General features: G+C 39.4%; 1 protein-coding gene across 1 annotated transcript in view; it reads left to right on the forward strand.

Annotated features, from left to right (window-relative positions):
- Window positions 1–19,864, forward strand: part of TMC1 (transmembrane channel like 1) — a 396,715-nt gene that overhangs the window by 255,896 nt on the left and 120,955 nt on the right. Inside the window, exons 5-6 of the mRNA XM_081237467.1 lie at window positions 8,090–8,140; window positions 9,887–10,049. Coding sequence (XP_081093593.1) covers window positions 10,034–10,049 — 16 coding nt within the window. The 5' untranslated portion in view covers window positions 8,090–8,140; window positions 9,887–10,033. The remainder of the gene's footprint in view (window positions 1–8,089; window positions 8,141–9,886; window positions 10,050–19,864) is intronic.

A 19,864-nucleotide genomic window follows, 5' to 3' on the forward strand; every position in this document is an offset into this window, starting at 1 on the left:
AGAAAAAAAGAACTTCAGCCCAAAGTTAACCTAAGAGTTGTCAGTTTCCAATTTTTCTTTTCAGTCAGATTTACTGGAATATAATTCATATGTAACCAGTTCACTCTTTTAAGTGCGTAGTTCTATGAGTTTTGACGAACACCTACATTTGTGTAACAACCACCACAGGCAAGATATAGAATAGTTTCACCATCTCCCAAAATTCCCTTGTGCCTCTTTGTAGTCAATTCCTCCAGCTCCTGAGAACCACTGGTGTGTTTTTTTGTCTCTGTAGTTTTGCCTTTTCCAGAATGTCATATAAATAGAATCCTACAGTATGAACCCTTTGGAGACAGATGTCTTTCACTTAGCATAAACATTTGAGATTTATCCATGTTGTATTTGGGTTGTTTCTACCTAATTTTCAAAGGTATTTTTCCTACCTTCCTTCCCTCCCTTCTTCCCGTCTTCTGTTCTTCCTTTTCTCTTTCCTTCTTACTTTCCCTCTCTCCTTTTGGGTATCAATTGTACAAAAGTAAATTAATCTTGGTATTTGTTTCATAACACACTATTATTATTGGCCCATGCATAGCTTTTATTTTAATAGTTTTATTGAGGTAAAATTGATATACAATAAACTGGACATACTCAAGTATACAACCTGAAAACTTAGATAGATAAAAACTATCACTATCACTGTCACTGTATTTTCTAGAAAATTTTGTAAATTAAATAATACAGCATGTACTTTTTTCTATCTAGCTTCTTTCACTCAGCATGATTATTTTGAGATTCATGTATGTTGTTGTATGTATAAATAGTTCATTCCTTAGTATTATCAGGTAGCATTCCATTGTATGGCTGTATCACAATTTGTCTATTAACTTGTTGATGGAGATTTGGATTGTTTTCAGTTTTGGTTACTATAAATATTCATGTAAAAATATCTATAGAGACATGTGTTTTCCTTTCTTTTGGTTAAATAAATATCTTAGAGTGAAATAGCTAGGACATATGGTAAATGTACGTTTAACTTTTCAAGAAGTTGTTAAACTGCTTTCTAAAGTATAGTATGTACCATTTTACATTCCTACCAGCAGTGTATGAGAGTTCTAGTTGGGATTAGCCAGTCTTTTTCATCTTTTCTCCAACACTTGGTATAGCCAGTCTTTTTAATATTAGCCATATAAATAAATCTGTAGTGGTATCTACTGTGGTTTTAATTGCATTTCTTTAATTACTAGTGATGTTGAGTATCTTTTCTTGTGCTTATTTGCCATCATTGTCTTCTTCGGTGAAATATCTGTTTAAATTTTTTGCACATATTTTATTGAATTGTTTGTTTTCTTATTAACTTTTGAGAGTTGTTATATATATTCTATTATATATTCTGATTTTGAGTCCTTTGGAGATGCATGATTTGCAAATATTTTCTCCTTGTCTGTGATTATGTTTTCATTGTCTTAAAGTATCTTTTGAAGAGCAGACATTCTGAAGTTTAATAAAGTCCAATTTATCAGTTTTTTCTTTTATGGATTGAACATTTGGTATTATATCTTTAAAAAATGTCTCTGCCTAACCCATAGTCTTCTGTGTTTTCTTCTAAAATTTTTACATTTTTAGATTTTACACTGGGTTTATGGTCCATTTTGAGTTAATTTTTGTATGTGGTGAGATGCAGATTGAAGCTCATTTTTTTAAGTTGAAGTACAGTTGATTTACAATGTTGTGTTAGTGTATAGCAAAGTAATTCAGTAATTCAGTAATTATACATATATATACATATTCTTTTTCATATTCTTTTCCATTATGGTTTATGACAGGATATTGAATATAGTTTCCTATGCTATACAGTAAGACCTTGTTGTTTATGTATTTTATATATAGTAGTTTGTATCTGCTAATCCCAAACCCCTACTTTATCCCTTCCCCACCCTCTTTCCCCTTTGATAGCTGTAAGTTTGATTTCTGTGAGTCTATTTCTGTTTTGTAAATAAGTTCATTTGTGTCACAGTTTAGATTCCACATATAAGTGATATCATATGGTATTTGTCTTTCTCTTTCTGACTTTTGAAGTTCATTTTTTTAATGTATGGACATCCAATTGTTTTGACATAATTTATTGAAAAGACTATTATTTCTCCACTAAATTGTCTTTGTACCTTTGTTAAAAATCCTTTGACCCTGTATGTGTGGGTCTATTTCTGGTCTCTCTTTTCTGTTCCAGTGATCCATTTTGTCTCTCTGGATACCAGTATCACATTGTCTTGATTACTGTAGCTTTCTAGTAAGTCTTGAAGTTAGGTAGTGTGTGTCCTCCAGCTATTTTCTTCTTTTTCAAAGTTGTTTTTCCAGTTCTAAGTTATTTGCATTTACATATAAATTTTTGGTTTTAGCTTGTTGATTTATTCACTTTTATTGCTATATAACATTCTGTTTTGTAAATATTCCATAATTTTTATATTCCATAATTTATATAATTTTCAAAGTTTTGCTAAGAGTTTCCTATCAAAAACAGTGCTGATAAAATGCATAGTATTTGAATCCTCATGAATATGTACAAGAGTTTCTTCTGCATATTCTTAGTAGTAAATTTGCCAGGTCACAAGTTAAGCAAAAATTTATCTTCACAGGATTTAACTGGATTGTTTTCTAAAGTGGTTGAGCTAATTTATACTCTTATAAGACACATACAACAGATCCAATTTATCCTAATTGCCCAACATTTGGTATTGTCAGGCTTAATAATCTTGCCAAACGGGTGAAAATTGATAGCTGTTGGAGGAGGTCATGAAGAGGATATGATCGCTGGTTGACCATGAGCTGGACTTGGGCAATTGGAGGCTTCTCACTCCCTCCCCTGTCCTTGGAATGTATGTTCTGCCTACAATTCCCATAGCCGGAGCTGTTTTGAGGACATAGCCTTGAGAGGGTAAGGTGTTGAGACCATCTGGAGTGAATATGTGACTGAACCCAGTTAAGGCTCTATATAAACTCCTAAGATTCTGGCAGGTGGGTGCAGAGATCTACTGGTCTTGTGATGCCCAAGACAAGTTCTCCTGTAAGTTCCCTTGCTTATTAAAATCGCCACCTACCAAGTAGGTGCAAAACCAACTGTTGTTGAACTGGGCAGGAGACTGAAGAAATGGATCTTGGAAAAGAGGCATCCATAGGGGAAACCCAGGGTTGGCCATCATCCTTCATGTCAAGAGGGGTTGCTCATATGTTAGATGCTTGTGGACCACCACATGAGTATGGTGATGCCCCGAAAATGCCCACTGGTTTAATGCACTTGTTTGAGGAACTGAGCATAACACACTGCTGCAAAGAAGAGAAATGAACCGCTGCGCAGTGGGCTGGCCTCTAGGGTGCGCAGTACGACTTGACACTGATGACCAACCAGAGGCTGAAGCTTGAGTTAGAAAGTTGGAAGAAGAACTGAGGTTAGAGAAGGATGTGCACTGTCCACTGCCCTGCTCGCTTCGGGGCTGGCCGACAAAGTGGGAGAGCAGGATGATTAAGTTGGAGACTTTAGCATGCTGTTTTGCAAGGCCAGGAGGGCTCAAGCTGCCATGGATTAAGGTCTGAGCACCTGTGACAAAGCCTGATTGGGACACTAAGTGGTGGACTCCCTGGGAAAGTGAGGAAAACAAAGGAGGATTTTATGGTGATTGACAGTGAAACTGATGATACACCCTGTGCCACTGGACCCGTAATTCAAAGGAAAGCAAAAACACAGCAACAACAACCCCAGCCAGTAAGGCAGCCCCCAATTCAGGAAACATACCTGATGAGAGAATATATGCTCACTGAGCTTACTGATATAATTATCAAGTTCCAACAAAAGGCCAGGAAAATATCCAGGAATGGTTAGCACGGTTACAGGGTTGAGGGGCAGGGGAGAGGGGGTAATGGCATTTTTCTGACTGGGCAGGAGGCAGAAACAAGAGCAATATCACTACACAGCCTTCTCTCCAGCTCAGGGGTGCTCAGGGGTGAGGGGCAAGGGGGAGGTCAAGGCACTCACTCCCTTATAGATTGGATTATTCTATCCTACAGGGAAGCTTGACCTGATAAGGGGGTCTCTCTGGACATATGAGGCCCTGGGTATATTTAGAGGAGGTACAACAAATTCTTAGGGAACGGGAAATGAGGTAGGCCATCTACGCCCCTGTCTTTGAAGGCCCTGATTGGGCTACATTCACCGCAGGAATGAAAGCCAAGATACCCCAGTATGCCTTCAGTACCTGGTATGGGGCACTGACCACCATGCTGAGCCCAGTCACAAGAGGAGACGTTGTTGATGTTGGGCAGGCCACTGCTGATCTGGGGGACACTGACAAATCCCAGGAATAGGTGCAGGCTGAGGGAAAGACCTAAGACAGAGAGGGAGCTCAAGAAGACAACAGGCTCACCCAGTTGGCTGTAAACGGTCTGGTACGAGTAACCCAGAAGCAAATGTGGTTTGACCTCATTGCTGCAAGGATCACACCTGAAAAGGTAGACGGGCAACCTAACACTGTGTTAGCTGGCCTGTGGAAAGCCTTGAAAGCTAAACAAGAGCTCAGACCTGCCCCACCTGCCCTACCAACCCTGATGTACCTACTGCTACAGCAGAGGCCTCAGGGATACAGTCCTATTCGGGGTGGGTAACTCCCACTCCCCGGGTGTAGGATATAAGCCAAGATGGCCTCCAAGTGAGGGCTGTTGGGGGCAATTGGAGGCCACATGTTGAGCTCACTATTCACTGGTACCCCAGAAATAAACAAAAGGTGACAACTCTGATTGATAGTTGAGCTGAATATACTCTAATACCTGGTAAACTTCAGGAATTTTCTGGGCCTTTCAGCACCATCGATGGTTTCCAAGGGCAGTTGGTTATGGTCAGGAAGGTCCCTTTGATACTGCAAATTGGGTGTTCTCCCCCACAAGAATATGAGGATTTTCTCTCTCCAATACCAGAGAACATATTGAGCACTGACATCCTGCAAGGCCAAACTCTGCAAACCTCTATCGGTGAATTCTGCCTCCAGGTTAGAGTAATCAGACCAGTACTGCTGAGGGGAAATGCTAACTGGGAATCAGTAAGCCTACCCTTCCCCCTAATGAAGAGTGGTAATTGTCAAGGAAATAGGAGAAACTATCCAAGAACTGCACTGAGTGGGTATTCTACACCATGTCCATAGCACTTTCAATAGCCCATTATGGTCGGTAAAAAAAGGCAGATAGCTCATGGCAGATGATGGCGGATTACTGAGAATTGATCAAAGTTATGCCCCCATTCATGCAGCTGTGCCCAAAATTGGCACCATCTTACATAATTTGGCCACAGTCCTAGGAGTGGACCATGCTGTTCTGGACTTAGCAAATGCTTTTTTTCATAATACCTTGGCTGCTAAGTCACAAGTTCAGTTTGCTTTCACATGGAAGGCACGATAATGGACTTTTCAAATTCTTCCCTGAGGCTACCTATACAGCCCCACAAAATGTCATGGGATGGTGCCTGGACACCTGTCCCTGTTATTCTTCCCTGCATCTGTAAAATGGGCCCATTGCTTTGATGATATAATGTTGATATATGAAGCCTTGCCTCTGCTGACTTCACACTCTGCAGATTTTGCTGGAACACCTGTGAGCAAGTGTATAGGAGGCGAATACACAGAAAACTGAAGGTGCAGTCACCAATGTAAAGTTTCCGGGAGTCATATGATCAGGTAAGATGTGAATTGTCCCAGAGCTATTATGGACAAGGTGCAAGCCTAGCTGATCTCTAAGAACATGAAAAAGGTGCAAGCTTTTATAGGAATTTTGGGGGTTTGGAGGACTTTTATTCTCTACCTGGCACAGTGTTTCCATTCCTTATACTGCCTGGTAAAGAAAGGACATGTGTGAGACTGGAGACCAGAACAACGAGCCACCTTTGAGAGGGCAAACATACTAAGGAGATTAAAGCTCTAGGCGTCTCCCAAGCAGGACTACCATTTGAGTTAGATGTGTCTGTGACTCCAGAAGGTATGGGTTGGGAATTGTAGCAGAGACAACAGAAGGAGAGAGTAGCCCTAGGATTTTGGTCCCAACTCTGGAAGGGGGCAGAAACCTGGTATAGCCCATAGAACAGTGGCTCCTAGCAGTGTACACAGCACTCTTCCAGTAGAGCCTCTCATGAAAGAACAGTGTATCATGGTAAGAACTTCTGTTCCTATCAAGGTTGGATTGAGAATATGTTCCACCAACCTACCTCTGCCATAGCTCAAACTCCCACTTTGACTAAGAGCCATGCCTATTTGCAGAAGAGGACTAACCTGTCCTCCAGCCCACTGTCTCTAGAAATGCAGGTACAACTAGGCCCTATAGAACATGTAGGTTTTCCAAATGCCTCTCTCCCTAGTCCTGTGGCAGCCCCTGTAGGCTGTAGAGAGGGAATAGTGGAAATTGCTGCCGATGCCCAGTAAACAGAGGGGTCTAGTAGAGGCAACACACCCACATGGACTGCACTTGCTATTCAGCCCAACACTGACACCATCTGGATGGAAACAGGAACAAACCACAGCAGCCAATGGGCTGAACTCAGAACATTTTGGCTGGTGATCACTCATGAGCCCTGGCCATTTCCCTTTGCACTGAAAGTTGGACTGTGGGCAGCTGCCCTCCTCTACCTTCTTGGGGTTGACATGGCTGGTGTCACCACTGCAGGGAGGGAGGAAAGCACTAAAGCAGTACATAAAGGAAGAACAAACTAGAATTAGTACTCTTAATTCATCTGACATTAGCGATATTGATCCAAAAACCTGGCCTGTGGCACACACTATCAATGGGTATTCTTTTTATGTCAATCAAACTACACAGCCCATCAAATTGCTGACCAGAAGGGTCCTATGAATACCATCATCAGAGCCATGGGTGGCTACACTTAGATTTGGGATGTACACACCTCGGCTTTTGGACCTTTGAGCACCCATGCACCCCTACATTGGGACCAGAAAAAGCATTTTAAACAGAACCTGCCTTACTGTACCAGGGATATAAGATAGATATCACCAGAACTGCACAGTCATTCTATTACATCAAAAGATAGTGACTGGTTTGGTACAGTATGGTCACACCATACAGGTATTTACTGGGGAGACCCAAATGAAACCCAGTGGTTCTGTGGCATGAATCTTTGGCCATGGCTTCCATCTAGGTGGTTCGGCCACTGTACCCTGGGTTTTCCCTGGGCACAGGAGAAAATCTATCCCACGGCAACAAAAGTTGCCCACCTCCTTCTCCTCAAGGCCAGAAGGGTGCATTCTGTTTTCCATTGGTACGATCATCTGGCTGCCATCTTTGTTCCTTTCATTGGCCTGGAGGATGGTATAGCTCACATAAAAGCCCTTATTAAATTCACCCAGCAAGCATTATGATAGCCGACAGAACCTGTCCTTGCTGAACACTAAATTGTCTCTAACGAGGAAAGCTGTCCTCTGAAGTAGGGTGGTCTTGGACAATACTACTGCCTCCCAAGGAGGCACCTGTGCCATTACCCATTACACACCCGTGGTGTGTGTTCACACCACGCAGCATTTTTACTAAAGCACACGGGGATACAAGTGAACACCCTGAGTAATCCAACCCCCACCTAGGGAGCTTAATAAATCAGTGGTTTGGATCATGGGGCTTTTAATGGAAAAAATTGTTTCTTACTTTGTGAATTGTTACCTTAATTTGTGTTTTCTCTTGCACGTGCCCATATTGTTGCTGTGGTATTTGCCTCTAATGTAGCCAGATAGCCGCAAATGAGCCATGCTAATGAAATTTCTTGTTGACCACTCAGGGCACATTGTGGAAAAAGGGTTGCATGTAAAATTGTAAGAGCCAGCAGGAGGGGTGGAGAGCTGGAGGAGGTCGTCGAGAGGATGTGACTGTTGTTGACCCTCAAGCTGGACCCGGGCAATTGGAGGCTCCTTATCCCCTCCCCTGTCCTTGGAAGGTGCATTCTGCCTGCCTTCCCTGCACCAGAGCCGTCTCAAAGACACAGTCCTGCAAGAGCAATGTGTTTTTGAGACCATCTGGACTGAATACAAAACCTAACCCAGTTAAAGCCTCTATATAAACCCTTAACGTTCTGCAGGGCAGTGCTGAGATCTACTCGTCTTGCGACCACCAGAGACAAACCTCAAATGTGAGTTCCCTTGTTTATTAAAGCCACCAGCTATGAACCTGGAGTGGCCTGCCTCTTTCTTTGGTCTCCCCTTGCCCTCCATGCATGGAGCCAGTTTCAGATTTCACCCGGGGAACTTCTGAGGTTTAAACCAGCATGCCCCTACCACTTGTGGCCTTGATTTGCATTTCTCTAGATGACATTGGAACTTTCTTCATATGTCTATTGGCTATGTGTTCCCTCTTCTGTGAAATTACTGCTGATGTTTTGTTCATTTTTATTAGGTTTTATATCTTCCTATGTGTAATATTTGTTCAAATCTTTTGCCATTTATTTCCCTTTTGGGGGTGCTGATTTTCTTCTTGTTGATAAGTAGAAGTTCTTTGTTTTTTATACTCTTATGGAGTGTTGTGTGAGTTGTAAGTATTTTCTACTTTAATTTCTTTGAAACATCTTTTGATGAATAGAAATTTTACATTTTAACATGCATGAATTAATCTATGTTTCTTTGTTGATTTCTGTGTTTAATCTTTTGTTTAGTATTGTTTTTATAATTTTCTGGACACAAGGCTTGAAGAACATCTTTTGTTAATTTATTTATAAGTTTATTATGGTTTTTGTTAGAATAGAATTTAGAGTTATTTTATATATTTTTTAAGTTAATATAAATTAAATTACATACTGTTCTCACTCTAGATTATAGGTCCAACAATTTGCAACAAAACTTCTCAATTTCCTTACGAATTCCCAAGTTAAAGAACCACTTTAACTTTCATTGTAAATCTTTAAATGTAAGTACTTGTATCAGCTATATCCTATCTTACTATTGAGATCTAATGTCCAGAATAGGAAAAAACTAAGTGAGCATTACTTTACAGAGCTTTGTTTTAAACCATAATTCCAGGTGTGCTACACAATACTTTAGCTAAAATCTATGTAGTAGGCTTTATATTCTAGAAGGGTCAGATCTGTGCACAAATCCATCTGTGAAGCCAAAAGCTGCCTTGGTGTAATGTGCCACCAGGATCCATTTCAAAACAGTGTTTCCTCTTGCCAAGGTCAGCGGCTATCACCGAAGTAACCAGAGAATGCCCGTGTTCTCCCTCTCAAAAGACAGCCTCTTTTGCAACATTAGATTTAAGCACTTTTGCAACATTAGATTTAAGCACTTTTTGTCCCTTTCTTTTCAATGATGGAAATCTTTTTTGTTTACCATTGTAAAGCAAGGATTACTACCTTCCTTTGAGAAGTGTTAATAGAAAAAAATTTTTTTTTAAACTTCCCAGAAAATAAGTTTCCTCTTATAGCAAGTTTTATTTTCAGAGAATTTGAGAAAATGAACACAATATCTCTAAGTTTCCCCACATTGAGATTGACAGCTAAACTGAATGCACTGTGGCTTTGCTGCTTAAACCTGAACTCCACACGTAGGAGTATCTCCTTTATTTACTCATTTAATTTACAAAGTCTGCTTAGTGGTCAGTATTTCTCACTTTTCTAAAAGTGCTTTCCCTTACACTGCCCTCTGTGCACGTATTTAGGATAAAACCCTAGAATGGAAGGTATTTAAAACGAGGCAGGCAAGCACATACAGAATGGGATGAAGCCAGATTTGCTTTGAATACCACTTGCACGATCAGCTTAGTTTTATTTCAGACATGAACCCCACATACAACCCCTTTGACCTGAGTACTCCATCCCTAAATGGCAAACTAAACATTCATGAAAATTTAATGGTGAGGAAATTAGTACCTTCTTATGTTTCAGACTGTGAAATGGCACCAGGGAGCACTTTCAGCAACAGGCAGAACTGTGTGCATGTGCCGGACCAGACCTGAAACATTTGTCCCTTCAACCTGTCATCCTTCTTCAAGTTAACCGGCAGCCGAGACGTTCTGACAGGACACCACCAGGATGCCGCCCAAGAAAGGTATTTCAAAATAAAGACCTGGTTGTAGAATACTCCACCTTTCTTAGAGATTGGGCACTTTGAAAAGTTTGTTTCACAATTTTTGTTTCCTCTTTGGGGCATTCCCCTTTCTATTTTTTCTGTGGGGAGAGTCCCTTTGTTTCTTGAGAAATTGGGAAGGGTTCAATATTTCTTCAACTTCTTTTCTTTAATGGATGTATGATTTCACCAACTAGTAAGTGCTTGAACTTAACCTTTCTTTCATTTAAGAAGGTAATGGGGGAAAGCAAAATACACTGATATTCCAGTGCAGCAACTCCTACTTGGGGTTTAGTCCATAGCAGTGACCTCTTGTCAGATTGGTGTGTGGGCCAGGTTTGTGAGGGAGACCTGTCCTGCTTCAATTTGTGAATTAGATACAGTTCTGAATTAAGTAAAGCTGAAGAGTAGAGGAAAGAGGATTAAGGCAGAGAAAGCTAAGAAGAGAGACATAAAACCCTATGGGGGGGTATTTATGTGAAGGGAAACAATGTGATGAAACAGTCTTGGTACCTGCGACTTGTCACAGAGGTGCATTTTCAGTATTATGGAGATAGTGGGTGGCATGTTCAGTTGTCACTTTGTGATGCTAATGCAGTTTAACGTTTGGATCTGTTGTCATCCTCATTTCAGTCCCCAAAAGACAAACTGGTAAAAATTTTAAATATGGAAAACCTGGAAATGCATATTTGCTTTTCAGCCTAGAACTTCTAATCCAAATGGCCTTGGTCTCTGTCGTTCCTTTAGCTGACTTATTTAATCTTAGAACGGAAAGTGGAGACAGAGATCTCATGTAGAGATAATCTATTAAAGTCATCCAGGCCTGTATCTTGAGAATCTGAGCAGTATCCTATTTAATATGCTCAGTTATCTTATGGACTTCAAACATCTGGGCCGTCTTAGGAATATTATTATCAAAACAGGTCATTGCTTTTAGAAAAAAAAAACAAAAACAAACCCAACCACTTCTTTTGGGGCTCAACACACTTTTCCAAAGAGGCTATTAGGAATAGCTCATAGTTGTATATTAGCTTTTAATAGGTGGGGTTGGTTTTCCATTAATAAGTATAGGGTTCAAATTTTATATAAGATTTTCAACTTCAGCACCTTTAGGGTGTTCCAATCTGGGGTCCTCAAACTCCTCAGGCTATTTTGGTAGTGAAGGTATTGGCAGGCTCTCTTTAGAACTCCAACAGTTTTTACAAAAACTTGCAATAAGGCCGCTCAGGCTATCTTAACCACTTGTAAAAATGATGCTAATCCTGAATTGTAATTTAAAATGTAACATGTTGAGATCTTTCCCCACCCTCTCTATTTCATCATTGTTTGAAACAGACTAACTAGAAAAGCCCTCAGAAATTTTCTTTCGGTGCATCAATAGATTCTGTGATTTATAGACAGAAACTGCCTATTGGTAAAATAGTGGTCCTAAATGGCTTAGATGAGTTAATGTTTGTGAAAGCCATTTGTAAACTCTGATATAACATATAAAATAAAGGTGGCAGGGCTTCCCTGGTGGCGCAGTGGTTGGGAGTCCGCCTGCCGATGCAGGGGACACGGGTTCGTGCCCCTATCCCGGAAGATCCCACATGCCGCGCAGCGGCTGGGCCCGCGAGCCATGGCCGCGGAGCCTGTGTGTCCGGAGCCTGTGCTCCGCAACGGGAGAGGCCGCAGCAGTGAGAGGCCCGCGTACAGCAAAAAAAAAAAAAAATAAAGGTGGCAGTCATCTCCTTGTTTCTATACTATTGTTTGGCCATATGATTTTTTTTCAACAATGCAAAAATAAAACTCAGTCCTGCTCATACAGATTCTTCAAAATTCTAGATTTGTGGTGCTCAAATAAATGATCTTTTGTCATATTTAAAGATGGATAGGTAGCATTTTCTACAAGAGATAAATAATATACAGCTGTGTTGGGATATTAATTCCCATAGAAATCTGTTTTATTCATTCATTCATTTATTCATTTGGTCACTTATTGGTGCATTCAACAAACAATTCATTTGGTTCTTTTTATGTGCTCTGGGAAGAACGTGATGTGACACAGTTCTTCTCAAGGAATTTGTAGATTAGTGTGTTTGGGGCAGTACTGAATAATTATCAAAACAAAACCAGAGCCAGAAACATTGCTTTGCAAGTTCTTTAAGGACTTTAAAAATTAGGAACATTGAGGTATTTGTTTCCAGCTTGGCCTGTGCTTTCAGGATTTCTCTGAAGTCGACAGCACCTCCTGAGTCTGAAGTGCCCATTAGTGATGACTAAGGACAGTATTCCTATGACTGATAGCATGTTGGCACTGTTCTATTTCCATTTTGTTCATTCCACTTTTAAAAACAGTGTTATTGATGTATAATTTGTGCACAATAAACTGTACACGTTTAAAATCTACACTTTGGCAAGTTTTGACAAATGTATACATGCCATAATGACCACCACAATCAAGGTTTCTACTTCCCCCAAATGTTCCATATGCCCCTTTGGCATAAATCCATACATTCTACTCCCACCTCCCATATAGTCTACCCCTAGACCTAAGCAACCCCTAATCTGCTTTTTGTCACTGTAGATTAGCTTGTGTTTTCTAGAATTTCATGTAAGTGGAAACATGCAGTATGTACTCTTTTGTGTCTGGCTTCTTATATTTAGTGTAATACTTTCTAGATTCATTCACATTTCAGTAGTGTTCCTTTTATTGCTGGGTGGTATTCCATTGTATGGTGTACCACAGTTTGTTTCTCCACTCACCTGTTGATGAACATTTGAGTTGTTTCTAATTTGGGGCTATTGTAAATAAAATTGCTATGAACATTTGAGTATGTGTCTTTGTGTGAATGTATGAGTTGGAATTGCTGGGTTGTATGGCAAGTGTTTGATTAACTTCATAAGAATCTGCCAAATTACTTTCCAAAGTGGCTGTATAATTTTGTGCTTTCACCAGCAATACATGACAGTGCTAGTGATCTACATCCTCACCAAAAGTTGATATTGCAAGTGAATCTTTTTAATTTTAGCCTTTGGGGAAAGTGTGTAGTAGTACCTTATTGTGGTTTTAATTTGCATTTCCCTAATGGCTAATGATGTTTAATGTGATTTATGCTATTTTATTTCTTTTTAACCCATGTATCTTTGTTCTTTATTCTTTTAACTTCTTTTGGAGTGTTTTTTTATTTCATTGTTTCTCCTCTTTTATTGGTATATTAGCTCTTTTATGTTGTTATTCTATTTTAGTGGGTTTACAGTATACAGCTTTAACTTATGACATTCTACCTTCAAATAATGGTATTCCACTTTGCATATACATATATATATATATATATATATATATATATATTTTTTTTTTTTTTTTTTTTCGGTATGCGGGCCTCTCACTGTTGTGGCCTCTCCCGTTGCGGAGCACAGGCTCTGGACGTGCAGGCTCAGCGGCCATGGCTCACGGGCCTAGCCGCTCCACGGCATGTGGGATCTTCCCGGACTGGGGCATGAACCTGTGTCCCCTGCATCGGCAGGTGGACTCTCAACCACTGCGTCACCAGGGAAGCCCCCACTTTACATACATTTTAATAGCATTACTACAGTATAATTTTATTCCCCTCTCCTATACTTCATGTTATTGTTTTTGTACATTTTATTTCCACATATATTATGAACTCCACAATCTATCATTATTATTTTTGCTTTAAACACTCAGTTATCTTTAAAAGAAATTTTGAAAAATGAGAAAAAGTTTTTCGTATTTATCAATATATTTACCATTTCCAGTGATTTTTCTTCCGTATTTCAGATCCAAATCTCTATCTGGTATCATTTTCCTTTTGCATGAATAACTTCCTTTAATAATTTTTGTAAAACAGGCCTATTGGCAATGAATTCTCTCAACTTTTGTTTGAAAGAGTCTTTACCTTCGTCTTTTCATTTTTTTTTTTTTTTTTTTTTTTTGGTACGCGGGCCTCTCACTGCTGCGGCCTCTCCCCTTGCGGAGCACAGGCTCCGGACGCGCAGGCTCAGCGGCCATGGCTCACGGGCCCAGCCGCTCCGCGGCATATGGGATCCTCCCGGACCGGGGCACGAACCCGTATCCCCTGCATCGGCAGGCGGACTCTCAACCACTGCGCCACCAGGGAGGCCCTGTCTTTTCATTTTTTAATCTTATTTTCCTTCTATGTTTCATTTTGAATAAAACTGATGTCTTCAAGTTTGGTGTTCTTTTCTTCATCAACATCTAGTCCACTGTTTATCCCATACCATGTATTTCACGTTTCAGATACTGTATTATTCATCTATAGAGTTTGTTTTGTATTTTTTAAATATTTTTTATTTTTTTCATTATGCTTTTAAACATGTGGAGTGTATTTATAATAGCTGTAATAGCTGTTTTACTATTGTTGTCTGCTAATTCTATCATGCTGGTCTTTACTGGATCTGTTTCCATCAGTTGATTTGATTGTTCTTCTGGATGGGAGGCATTATTTTCCCAGCTTCTTTGCTTACCTGGTGATTTTTTAATTCACTGTTGGAAATGTTAAATTTTACGTTTTGGGGTCCTGGATTTTTCTGTATTCCTTTAAATGTTGTTGGATTATTTTCTGGGATGCAATTAACTTTAAATAAGCTGGATGCTTTTGAGACTTGGTTTTAAGCTATGTTAGGGTGTTTTCAGAGCAGGGCTAATTTGGTCTGGGCAATAACTTTCTGAGGACTCTAACCAATTCTTCTTGAATTACAAGGTCTCTCCTCTCTGACTGCTGGAAAATCCGAACTTTTCCTGACTCTTGTGAACTTCAGAAACTATTCTGCCCATCCTTTCTAGTGTCCTTTCCCTGGCCTTGGTAGTTACCACACATGTATGCACACATCAGTACTCAGCCAACGTTAGAAAAGATTTGTCTGCAGATCTAGAGCTCGCCATCTCCCCCCGCCTCTGTGTGTGTTTGTGTGTGTGTGTGTGTGAAATCAGAACTGTGTCTCCTTAACTCAGTGAGACCACAAGCCTCTGTTTGGGTTCCCCCTCCCTGTGTTGCAGCCTAGAAACTCTCCTCAGACAAAATGATCAGGCAATGTCAGGGTGCCTCTCATTTGCTTTCCTTCTTTGAGGAATCACTGTTTTGAGCTTTCTGTTGAGCAGTGTCTGAAAAGAGATGTTTCATATATTCTGTCTGGATGTCTAGCTGCTTAAGGTAATAGGGTTAGTGCATTCCTAATTACTTCATTGTGGCTGGAAGCAAAAATTCCAATACTGCATTTATAGTATGCTTTGGCTTGAGTATTAGAGGATTTCCTTCAGTTACCATAACTTTTAAATGATATAAGGTAAATACCTTCAAAACATATTTTTCTACTTTGGGGTAGTACTCACAGGTATGTTTTTTTACTAAAGATACAGATTTTTAGTATTTGAGTTCCATATGCCAATATTCAGAAATACTAAGTATATTCACATAGTGTATTTTAATGGGGATAAAAAGATAAAATTCCACTCTTGTCTGATATCTTCATAGGTCTTGGAAAGGCTTGAAGAAGGGGCATGAAGTCCCTAAATCATTATTTAGTGAGACAGTAAAAAGGATCCAAACCAAAACTGTCCTAGACAAAAAAAATACCCCTTTGTAGAAGCTGAATCTCTAAGGCTTTTCCTCTTGGACACATGCTACAACAATTGCTTCAATTTGGAAATTTATCCCTAACACTAATTTAAATATCTCATATTAGTATATGAGAATTCTTTCTCCTCTTCTTGTTGTGGTATTGGAAAAAGTCAGTTCCCATCAATGTAGAGATTCATATTTACCAGTACTATTATTAAATTATCCTCTATTCTCTTGTGTTTGAACAAGCTGTCTTCTTTAATTTTAATTCATTTAACACAGTATAACAAAAAGTATAATAGATATTCCTTGACTTGAAGAAGCTCAAAACCTATTTGAGGAGATGAGACAAAGACATAGAAAATATTAAAAAGCAGTGTAAGACCATTACGAGAAAGATGTTTAGGTGCAGGATATGAAGTACCAGTTGAATTGTGGAGGCAATATATACTATGCACTTTTTCTCATTTCCAATTATTTAATCTTCTTCTATGGCTCTCTAGTGAACATTCTTCAGTTTATCCAGATCACCCCTTAGCTGTGGAGCCGAAACATTCCGTAGATACAAGTCTGATCAGTTCTGGATATGTCTGGATGATTAGTTTAAAGTTCTGACTGCTACGGTTCTGTTTATGCAGAACTGTACTTGCGCTTATCACCACACCATATCATTAACTCTTGGCAGTGTGGGGAGTGGAACAAATGTTGGAATCATGCAGACCTGCGTTTGAATCCTTGCTTCACTTCTTACAGGATTTAGAACTTGAGTGGGTGTGTTAGTTAAGGGCAATTTAGTTAAAGACAACATATTCCAGCTTAGCTAGCCTAAGCTAACATATAGTGGGGGGTTGGTGGGGGGGATTCCCAGAGCCCAAAGGAAGAATGAAGTTGAGTCTCAGGCTCAGCTAGAACCAGAGACTGAAGCCCTATAGCAAACCCAGGAAATTCTTTTTGTCTTTTACCTCTGCAAATCTGCTTCATTCTTTCCGGTTGCATACGGTTTCCTCTCCTTTGTAGTAGATGTGACAGGTGAGACTGAGGCTAAGAGTACCTAAAGCTTCCATTTTCTCAGCCATGTGGGTGAATAAATGTGTGTATGTTTATGTCAGGATACAATTCACAGAAAATATTGGGGAGGTAGTAGGAAAGTCCCCATAAAAGCAGAGTAACTGGGATAATAAAATGATGGTTGTTTACTATAACTAATCATTTCATCTCTTTTAGTCCAGCTTACTTATATATAGGAGGTCTTCCATAAATATTAACTTTCTTGTCCCTTGCTTCCTTTCTAGCCAGTTTTCACTCTCTATCCTAGACAATTTTCTGCTAATAGTATATAATATGTAGTACCCACAAAGAGGAACATGTTGTATGGCTGATTCACTTTGCTGTGTGGCAGAAATTAACACAACATTGTAAAGCATTTATACCCCCAAAACAAACAAACACAGAATTATTGAAAACAGCTTACATTTCCATCATTTATCAAGGCAAGAATTCATATAGTCTTCCTTGGCCAAATAGATACAGTGGAAAGTAACAGTGGTTGAGTGATTTTGATGAGTCTTCATCCAAGAAGGTTGCTTGTTAGAATGAGGATTGTACAGATACAGAGGCTGCCTGTGGAGTAAAATATTGGGGTCATACCTATGGGAGTATTGCAAAAGGCCCTCAGGAGAATGCATTAACCAAGTCTTAGACTGGACTGTGTATTTTAATACCTTGATACCGGAAAATGAGTATGGCTTATCAAAGTGAGGTGATTCTTATAACTGTAAATTACCAGAAAGCTACAGGATCTACCTGAAAGCCAGGGCTGGAAAGTGAAATCTGATGGAACCTGATTAAAGGTAGCATTTATTTACTTTTTAATTAAATAATCTGTGCTTACTGAAGTGAGCTATAGTTATAGTTAGTAGGTCACACAGTAGATTTTGATATAAATATCCAGTTCTTTTTCTTAAGGGAACCAGTTAGAAGCTTCAATCAAGACAGCTAAGGAATTTCTTTCGGACTGGTATGGCTCATCTACCCTTCTGTGCTCCATTCTGCTCCCGGTCTACTCTTGCCTGGGATCTCTAATTGTGAAATCTTAATTATCTATGACAGAGAGTTCACAATCTTTGCTTTTTAACTCTGAGAATGACTTCATGATGCTATATGTCTTTTTCTACACCTGAGGACTAATGGTTTATCTGTCCTATTCCTCATGTCTGTCCTTTCTTCTTGAAGGGGAGGGATTATCTACACATTGTGTAAATTGAAGAGGCCTTCCTACCCTCTTGATGCTGATGCTGTCTTCTTTCTGCTTAATGTCTAAACTGAAAATGGGTCCCTCATTTATGCACCACCATGACATTTCCTGGGGAATGAATAATTAAGCAGTCTTCCCAGCAAGAGTAGTTCGTTTTGTTTTGTTTTTTTTCATTCCATGGCTAATATTGTGTGAAAGTTAAACTTGCAACTAGCCCAAGCCTTAAAATATGGTGATTTTGTGAAATGGAATTCTCTAACTTCAAATATACTTCCTTTTCATTGAACTTACTGAACTACATTCAAGTTAATAACTCAGTTCTTAAATATCTGGTTTTTGAGAGGCAGTGACTAATACAATAGCATCTCCTCCCCCAATACTATCTGCCTTTAAAAAAATATTTTTGATTCAAAGAAAAAAGAAATTTTCCTGCCTTTCTATTTCTGTTCCAACTCCCCAGATACACAAACAGGTTTTCATAGTTCCAGAGTTTCTCTGACTCCACATAAAAGATTTCAGTATAGATACATACTGGTAATGCTAACCTCCCACAGAACACTTAGAAAATAATAGCAGGAGATACTTGCAAGTTCCAGTCAAAATTATGAAGTGGCCAAAGATTTGTGCCCTCCTGTGGCTTCCCCATATTATAATAATACCATTGTGATCTAGGATCCAGTACTCTAAACTCTGTCCTCCACTTTTCTTTTTAGCTTGCCTTCATTTGATTTTCATTCGGGTATCTGGATGGAAAATATCAATACATTACTTTTACACAAGAATGTAAATTATTGGTAGGTAAAGGAGTGCTTTTTAGTTTTCTGCCATGGCTCATATTTTTTCAGACCTTGCCTAATTCCTAGAGTATCACTCCATTCTGTCTCATCCTTCATCAGAAAGCTTATATGCTTTCGCATTGTTTCCATGTGACGTTTAGATTTCCCAAACCAGTATGTCAGGGTCTCCTGCTATTTGAACTTCCTCTTACTTTAAGTTCATATTTAATGCATTTGACCCACTCTCCATTCCCTGCATGCCCAGCACATTTTCCAACTTCTATATGTTATTTTGCTGAAGTAATCACCTTAGCCCCTCTCAATCTTTTCCTATCATCACCCTGCCCATCTTCAAGGCTTAGGTGATTCCCTCCTCCTCTGTGATGCTTTCCTGGACTTTTTCAGTAAAACATAATTTCTTCCTCTTCATACTTCCTGTGGCATTAAGTATGCATCATTAACATGTCACTCTTCTTCAAGTGCTTTGGAGTGAAGATGGTATTTATGTACCTAATATGGGTAGTTACCACTTTTTCCGGACCAAATATTGACACACTAGCCAGATCATTTTTTTCCAATTTGTGCACTTCATATATATACATATATATATGTGCATATTTTACAAACTTATAAAATTAATTTTATTTTCTTAGGTTGAAAAAGTTCAAGGACGAGGTGAGTCAATTGGCTTGCTGCTAAACTCACTGACAGTTAATGTTTGCTGGCCAGCCATTATTGCCCTAAAGAAAATCTACATGGGGAACCAGATTATAATGCAAATGTTGCTTGGAGAGCCCATGCTTAGCGCCAGGATAGGTTGAAAGACTTGAGGGATATTTCAGCCAGGTCTGATGGAACATTCCAGTTTTGCTGGCAGGACAAAAAAACAAAGAACAGAAACATTAGAATGGCTTGTCTTCTCCAGAATATGGATCTCTTTCCACTTGATAATGCTTAATAAGCACTAACGTCACTTCCTTTTTGGCTTCCCACTTTCTGTGCCTCTTTTTCTAACCAATTCCTCTCTTCCGACCGCTTTTGTTTTTCAAGTACATCGATAACATTATTTTGGCTACTTATTATGCCCTGGGAGCCATTCTGTCTCTTTAGAAAGCTTTTGCATGTGTCAGATCTCATCTTTTATGTTTTGATGTTTAATAACACTCAAAGGTTTTGTTTTCTTTT

Source organism: Mesoplodon bidens (genome assembly GCF_964165515.1).
Source record: "Mesoplodon bidens genome assembly, chromosome: 6".
Taxonomy (NCBI): domain Eukaryota; kingdom Metazoa; phylum Chordata; class Mammalia; order Artiodactyla; family Ziphiidae; genus Mesoplodon; species Mesoplodon bidens.